The 9,005-nt window shown below is 39.2% G+C and overlaps 1 protein-coding gene across 1 annotated transcript in view; it reads right to left on the minus strand.

Annotated features, from left to right (window-relative positions):
* LOC149933224 (kin of IRRE-like protein 3) overlaps positions 1 to 7,589 on the minus strand; it is a 72,577-nt gene extending 64,988 nt beyond the window's left edge. The window contains exon 1 of the mRNA XM_090155295.1: positions 7,024 to 7,589. Within this exon, the coding sequence (XP_090011421.1) occupies positions 7,024 to 7,096 (73 nt within the window). The 5' untranslated portion in view covers positions 7,097 to 7,589. The remainder of the gene's footprint in view (positions 1 to 7,023) is intronic.
* Positions 7,590 to 9,005: the final 1,416 nt, after the last annotated feature.

Genomic DNA, 9,005 nt, shown 5'->3' on the forward strand with positions numbered 1-9,005 from the left:
CATTTTTTAAAAGGTTAAAATCCTTCAGATTCCCATGTTATTTTCAATGGAAATAATTCCAAATCATGGTGTCAAAAACGTTTTCGGTTGCCATGGCAAAACGAAAGCCCGTCGCAACTTTTCCCTTGCAGGTTTTCCAAGTTACATAGAGGTGTACATTATACCCGACTTTGAACAGAATCGGTGATTATCACCTCGGGTCGTCTCCTTGTTAGTCAGATCAGTCTAATTTTAATATTTACTTCACCCCGCAATCTGATCTCAAACTTCTTTAATTATTATGACCAGGTTCAGTTAGCTGACGTTTAATATGTAAAATCGATAGCTGTGAGGCGTCTGGAATCTGCTCACATTCTGTTCGTCGGCTTACAACGAATTTCGATTAGTTTCGGGTTTAAAATATTTGGTTTGTATTATGACCAATATCAACTAACCTCATAATATCTAACTGTAAATGCGGGTAATCTGATATTTGATTTATTATAATTTTTGGTCGGGTCAGTTTAAGCAAACTTCTGTTATCTGAGAAAAGCTCTTTTTATAATATGATATAGACAAAAACATGTATGAAAGTGGTATTTTTGTTAGCACGCGCTTTTCAATATTTTAATATCAATTGGCTCGCGTAATTTTGCACAAAGTCACTAAACTAAAATTAAATTAAAACGAGTTATCATCTATAATATTACAATAAATCTAACATAATCAGTTTAATCACGTGACCTAGCAAATTTTATATAATAGGTGAAAACTATTCGTAAGTCCGGAACCGTTCAAAGAACTGATTTGGACTGAGCTATGACGTCACCAAAACGTCCTGGACTGTAGCAAAAATTGGTCGGGTCGTAGTCGGCAAACTATCCGAAATGTCCCAGTGCGCTGACTGGCTGTTTTCTAGTTGGCCGGGAGGGAACTGATGGCCTACCCATAAAAAAGCTTTACTGTCAATACTTACTTGTTAGCTTATGACTTCTTGTAGGCGGCCCTACCATTATTTAGCCACTTTCTCGATCAGTAAATAGTCATCTTACCGACCTAAAAATATTAGCCATTCCGACCGATATAGTTGCCATGCCGACCTATATATAGTTGCATTACCGACAGATACATAGTCTCTATGCAACCTATATATACCCCGACAGCATCAAATCGTCGAGCCAAATACCTTAAAAAAAAAGGTTGGTCTGATGGTCGGTGTACGGTCGGTTCGACCGAGTTAAATGTCACAGTGGCCGACGTTCGGCAATATAAGTTGGCTAGATTGCACCTTAAATGTGAGGGCCAACCTTTGGCTGACTGTTGGATTTACCTTTGATCTAATGGCACATGCCTCCGTCGGTGTGTACCGAACGTTGACTGTTAGCCAATATATAGATAATAGTCCAGGAGACAGAGGGTTGAACCGTCGGATTCAGTCCGGCAAAGGTGTTTTGAACGATTCTGGTATTTTCGAAGGCGCTGATCACGAATCTGTTGGGTGCCAGAGCGAGAAAGTTGGGCATTTTAAATTACGACGTCATCAAGATGGCCACCTGTACTATAACACTAAACGGGATTTACCCCCAGAACGCCTTGTCCGAATATTACGTTTAAGGAGTCTTTTGATAGATATTAGACTTTTTTTATTACAGTTTTCATGAATCGCCAATATCTATCACCAGGGGGCCAGTGTGATATTTTTAAGCCCTTAATGTTGATTCTTGCAAAGAATATAGGTTTGTAATATCTCATTTAAAAGCATTTTACGACCTCTAAGTCATTTCGATGCTGTTAAATTAATAAGTTATTCATAACTGCCACTAGGGGGCACTGGGATGATTTTAAGCCCTTAACTGTGATTCGTAGAAATAATATGTAGGCTTGTAATATCGTATTTTAAAGAATTTTGCGATCCCTTGGTCGGCACAATACTAAAAAATACCCCTAAATTATAAATGTATTCCACTAGGGGAGCTGTTATACAAATAACATATGTGTAAAAATATATATTCAAATGACATATTTATCAGTTTTCGTCTTTATCATCGTCAAATTCTACAACAACTGGATTAACTGAGTATTTATTTTGACAGTTATCGCCCCTTCAAATTTGCAATAAGACTTACACGATAGGCCAGAATAATTAGTTACATCGTTTTCCTAAGCATATGTTTTTAGATTGGCAAGAGCAAGAAGCAACAACTTTCAGCAACCCTTCAGGGGCTACAGCTGATGTACCAAAATTTGCCACCCAAATTTTCCAATTTATAATTTTGAGGATCCGCGACAAACCAAGTCAAAACTTCAAGGCGAGCCCATTTTATGTGGTGAACTGTAGCTTCATTCGTTGGTGGAAGAGATTTAATCTTCGGTGGGTCTTTCCTCCGGCTAAAAATTAGGTCATCTAAGTCCCTTGGCTTCGACCGTACAAATTTACCATGAAAGCTGTACCCGCTTTTGTGTAATTTTCTTTCGAGGCCATCTCGTCGCAAATTGGGGAAAGATCTAGTTTCGATTTGAAAAAAAATCTTTTAAGGCAACCGACCTTCCCTAAAAACGGAATCGCACCGGGTCAAAGCGTGGAAGGGCAAAAAGAGCAAAATATATCCCAATACTGAAACGGTCTTCTTTACATCAATTATTTGTCCGTCAATTATCTTCATCGACACTGTGGAGCTTATTTGGTATTTCCAAACAAAATAAATTAGCAGAAGGAAAATATTGGTCCGATTTAGCTTGAAAATGAGTTCTTCCTTCGTTGTTGAGTTTAAGGAGATAGCTTTGTGACATCGGCCTCTTCGTGTTGGAATAAACATTGTTCCTCTCCATTCTCCAATAAGGCAAACTTTAGTTTCGTCGTTAGAATTACAGATGGCTGTAATTAACTGACGTTTGATATCATCACTTTTCATGATCATTTCTCTAGGGGAAGTACCGTGTCCCTTGTCAAAATATGTTGCTTTGGCAAGCTCTTTCGTGATATTTAATGGACCCTTTCTTATATTTATCGAAAATTACAAAAAAAAATTGATAGTCGTTCACATATTGACATATCTTGGAAGCAAGGTCAGAAACAGTACCAAGTTTTGGCCATGAAATATGATAAAGAGCTTTGTTACCATCAACCAGTTCCACATTAATCTCATTTAATTTATCGCTTGTAAAAACTGCCAACTTGGAAACTACGATTTCCTACCTTTTCTCATGTCTCCAATTTTTACCGATTTCTTTGAAGCTTCCATAGTGCATACTCTCTTTTTATAGCCCGTAAAACCCATTAAGGAAGCTACCAGTAAAATCCGCAAGTAGATTCGGCCATTTCAGTACAATGGCAGATTTTCAACTAAAATCCTGGCCTAAATAAAGGTCCAAAAAGTGGAACGCCCCAAGATCAAATTTCTATTCTACACCAGAACGTAACAGAAGCTTGTCAACAATATATTTCTCTCGGGTATGAAACGTTGGCGTCTTAGGTTGCAAGTTTGTTCTTTGTGAAATTGTGGGGTAGCTAAAGGTTAAAAAAATAATAAAATAATAATCAGCTAGGCTAATACCCAAGGCACCACCTTAGGCCTAAGTCACCAAGCGACTTTTGAAGCCATTAATTCAGGTGGTCGGGTTACAATGTGTAGGAGGGTGGTGGCAAGCCCTGCATGCCACGAGATCGAGCCAACAGCTCCCTACACTAACTCTTACCGTTAACCTCGACAAGTTTTTAAAACCTTTATACTCTTCCCACAAAAAAAACAAACAATTATTTTGTATATATATATATGGAATCTCAACATATTACGGTGCCACCTAATTGATATATATTTAAATAGGGTATTACAAGCCTGAGTATTGTTTGAAGCAATCAGCATTAAGGGCTTTAAAATTATCACAGTGCCCCCTATTGGCAGATATTAACTTAACCGCATCGAAATGACTTAGAGGTCGTAAAATGCTTTTAAATGAGATATTACAAGCCTATATTCTTTGCAAAAATCAACATTAAGGGCTTAAAAAATATCACACTGCCCCCTAGTGATTGATATTGGTGATGCATTAAAACTGTGATATGAAAAGTCCAATATCTATCAAATGACACCTTAAACGTAATATTCGGACAAGGCGTTCTGAGGGTAAATCCCGTTTAGTGTTATGGTACCGGCGGCCATCTTGATGACGTCATAACTTAAAATGCCCAACTTTCTGGCTCTGGAACCCAACAGATTCGTGATCAGCGCCCTCGAAAATATCAGAATCAATCAAAAAACCTTGGCCGGACCGAATCCGACGGTTACGTCAAAAAAGGCTATCTGTTTCCTGGACTACAATGTCGGCCCGACTGTTTTCGACGTTGGACCAACGTTACATTTACTTGTGAAATAATGGTAGGTATGATAATATACCCCTACCGCTTCTTAGTTTACAATGGTAATTGAACGATCTTATTGATATTACTAAACATTCGCGTTAAGATCACCAAAAATGAACCTTAATGCCCTGGTCTGGAAAACGTTAAGTTATAAAAACCAACAGATAAATATTTCTAAGACCGATCTTCATTAACTATATTTCTTCCCAACTAACCTAAGTAAATGAATGTGAGGAACGTACACCACGAAATTTTAACTAAAATTAATTCATTATAATTAATTATTTGTATCCCTTTTAACGAATAGAACTCAGAAAATAATTTTTTTAAACAATAGTTCAAAATCGCTCATGAAATCTTAAAATAGCGACCTTTTTCTGTGTTTGATAGTCAAACATTTGGTCAGATAACAGTCGACCATGAATATAGTTTTTTCATACAGAGCACCGGCTATTTTTCGATTCATGGTCGACTATTTAAAAGATCGTTCAATTAGCAGTATAAACTAGGTACCACTTTGGGTTTCGTACTCGCCAACGGTTGTATATTATCCGACCTACCACTATTTTACAAGTATATGTAACGTTTATCCAACGTCTAAGACAGTCGGACCATACGTAGGGACAGCAATATTATGTCGGTTAAAGCATTATATCATGGGTAAATATAATTATATATAACTTAATTGTTGGCAGAATGTCGAACCTACTATTTTCTGGATAGTCGACCAGAGTGAAATCTGACAATTTGCCGACTAGTAGGGTAACCTTTTACCTTCGACGTTGGCCCGACGGTTTGGTACTGCTGACGTACCAACTGTCACGGATTAACAAAATTCTGACCGAATTTCGACAATAAATAGACATTTTAAAAAGGCCGAATTTTGGTAGGCTGCCAATTTTGGACCATCTTGTGCTGCTGGTGATAATTTAAACATTAACATAATATTCATCCAAATTCAAACTGAACATTTAATTAAAACTAGCCCAATCAACGAATATCTAGTGAAAACTGGAATCCCACTTGCCTACTCTCCGTACCACGGCAGCCGTTGGGAAAGACAGGCTCGTGCTCTCTTCAAATCGGTTATTTATCCTCCATTAGAATATTTCAATTCAATAGTCCAAGTGACGGTGGACGATTTCCCTTAAGGCTGGTTTTCCTAAGGGCAAAAACGCCACGACGGTGAACGTCAACGCGAAAAATTTCCGTTAGGCCTAATGTAATATTTTTGCGTCGACTCTCACCGCGGTAGCGTTTTTAATCTAGTGAAAACCAGCCTTTACTGTAGAAATATTTTACCGAAATGATCAAGGCAAAGAAACAGCGCTGATTACTGTCAACCCGGCCACCAAAGAAGGATATGCAGTGCATATGCGCAAGCCAATCGCCATGTCACTGTAATATCCTTTATTGTATTATTTATTTACGAACAATTTCTTATTAAACGCGGGATATTTAAAATAATACAATAAATTATATTACAGTCATCTCGGCCGGTGTGCCACGCACTTTTACCTGACAGCAAGACTGATGTCCGACTACAAATCGGACTAGGTAAGCTACTGAAGTGGCGCCGGGTCAACCAGCTTTTGACAACTTGTGCTTAATAATTAACAGCTGCTCAAATTATAGTCGGCACAGCTGCGATGTATATTTAAAGCAAACATGTTAATCGGCATTGAGTCGGCCAGATGCGCACTAACCGACCACGACCTCTAACCGACAACGTGACCCCTACCCGACTGAAATAGTCTGAAATTCCATCCTAAAAGTACGTATTGACTAGACTAAAATCTATGGCAGACGAATTTAAGATGGCTCAAAACTGGGTTCATGATTGTACCCTCGAGAGCAGGTACTGCTTGAATAATTCCACGAGCAAATAGTTTGCGTTAGATCTGTTCGAAAATTGGTTTTCGGCGTATAGTTTGCGCGAGGACTCATCGAACGGTTTTTAACCTACTATCCTATTGGTTGAAAGAACTTTACTAGGGAATTGGTTTGGGCCCGGAATCGAGCTTTGGTTTACTTTGTTTTTAGCGAATTGGTTTATTTTTCACGAAATGTTGTCCTTTCAGTAATAGTACTGGTTAAAAATGGCTTAAATTATTTTTGGAGTCATTTGTTGAGTTTTTGCTTAGGATCCTAAATTCAGTTAACAATTCCCCGCGTACCCATGAGCTTGATAAAAAAAATATTGGGATTAATAATCAATATCTATTACGAATAAATCCTCGACATTTTGAAGTGTGAAAACCAATACGCGGGGAATGCTTTCAAACCGACTATACATTCCGAGAGTATGAAAACCCGAAGAATCAAACTTCCGCCTTACGTGATACTATCGGTATCCAGAGCGGACAAGGCGTAATTATAGAACGTGAGAATCGAAAGTCAGCTATTAACCGTAACACGATAGGCAACATCGGCGGGAACGTGTAGTATTAACGCAACAGCGATCGGGCCAGGAAGCGGGTATGGGGAGGGTCCAAAGAATCCGATTCGGAGGATCCGATCGAGAACGCGCGGGCTCGTGTCGCGCGCCACGCGGAGTCCCATTACGATAAACCATTATCGATTACGGCGCATCGATTATCGGACGAAGCCGCGTAAGGAGAGGTAATCAACTAAATAGCTCCGACTGATCGCGTCTAGTTGAAGGGGAGAAAATGAGCGCTTACCTGACTGCGAGAGTACGACGCTAATCCAAAATATCCTGAAGGTTAAAAAGAACTCGAAACTCTCATTGTACATCTCGCGAGACGAGCACTGAATCCGACAACAGACAATGTGAGGGCTATTTGGCAGCGCGGGATACTACGGAACACATTTTAGCTCGTTTCCGCTCTATTTCCTTTTCGCAGTCGCCGTTAGTAGCGAAGAAAGCCTCTTCCACTTAACGGCGAAGAGAATTCGAGGTGGCATTCCTCCGCCGTTCGCCGCTGTTGGCTAATTTAGCCCCCGTGTCACTTTTTATAGAGGCGGCTATCTCTTTAGGCTCTCCTTTTTTTATTCCTCGGTGGCACGCGCGATATTATTAGCGCGGGAGTTTGCCTTCGCGGGGGCCCAATCTCGCTCGTAACCGACGGTGCCTTGATTTATCCCAGGCCGGCCAGAGGCCCGAGTTGCCCATTGTCCGACGCCAGGACGCGAACCGAGCCGAGACCCCACCGGGTTACAGTCAGCGAGCGAAGGAATTGGAGTAACGGCGGGCTCGCGGGCGGACAACCACTATATCCGGGGCTGAGAAAGGCTTCTCTCTGACTCGGAGTATTACACGGAGGAGTGCTTTTATAGCGCTTGTATGCACATCCGTCTAGAACAGTCTTTGCCTCCAATCGATGTCCGGAGGACAGCCCCGGCTCTTTCCAAACGCTATTGCCATCTGACGGGTTACGACAGATCTCTTTTTTCTACTCAACCCTTATATTTTCTCTCTCTCTCTCTCTCTCTCTCTCTCGCTCGCTCGCTACGATTCTTTTTCCTTCCATCTAAGATTATTTCCTATAAACTTTTACTCCTATTTCTTGATGCCTGTTTTTCCCGCATCTTGCGTCGGCATTGGCTTTAGCGGGTTTCCATTTTGTTTACTCGGTTCCAGTTTATCAACAGAAAGACAATATAGAAAATTAAAGACGGAATCAAAAGCTTTACGCATTTAAATCGCCATAATCTAAAACAAAATGGATTTCTATTATCATTCCGAACATTGCTTATAATAACTTCGAGGCTACCGTCTATAACTGTTACTATTTTATTAATTTATTCCCAATTTAATATTGTATTCTATCAATTACTTATGTAAAAGTAGGTTTTATGTTTTAAATAATTTAACATACCATTTATTCGATTATAAATTATCCATATAATCTATGTACAGTTTCTATACGATCGGGTGTTTCTAGTATGTCGCAAAATCAGTCACACGTCCTCTTGGTCAACATAGTCTGAAGCGCTTCGGAATTGGAATTTTATAAATAACAAATTTTCTTGCATAACAAATTTGGTTATTTCACTGTTTTTTGGGGTAAAACGCTCCAAATTTGTCAAAACGATTGCTTTTACAATGGAGGTATTCAAAATTGAGGAATATAATTGCAACACCGTCGTCGCGAGAGTTATAAACCCATCCGTTGGTGAGCTCTGTGAGTCCTGTCGCTGGTGACCCTAAATGACACGTAGACACGGGAATGTCTTCACCATGTACGCTAAATTCATCTAAAACTCTAAGAAAAAAGTGTTTTATACCATTTTATAAAACTTGATCAATATTGGTACCTAATATCCGTATCTAATCTCTTTGCCAACGTTTATTTTTCGATTATAAGCGTTTTCCCCAGTTCTAGTCTCCCGTAAATTAAATAGTTCTAAATAATAATAATAATTATAATAATAATAATAATAATAGTAATAATAATAATTAGCTAGGCTAATACCCAAGGCACAAAACTAGCTTCAAGACATTATACGTGTATTAAGTACTCAACTAAAAATTTGTTAAATCTATTTCAAGAACTATATATGCTCCGAAAAAATGTTTTGGACGGATTGGAACTATACATAGCCCATTTTTTAAATGTAAACCGGTGATTTGGACAGTTTAATAAACCCAAAACTAAATAAAGGGAGAAAGTCTAGGACGTGGTCCGACTAGCACGACGAG

The sequence above is a fragment of the Leiobunum rupestre genome, chromosome 8, assembly GCF_980474605.1.
Source record: "Leiobunum rupestre chromosome 8, qqLeiRupe1.1.hap1, whole genome shotgun sequence".
NCBI classification, from domain to species: domain Eukaryota; kingdom Metazoa; phylum Arthropoda; class Arachnida; order Opiliones; family Sclerosomatidae; genus Leiobunum; species Leiobunum rupestre.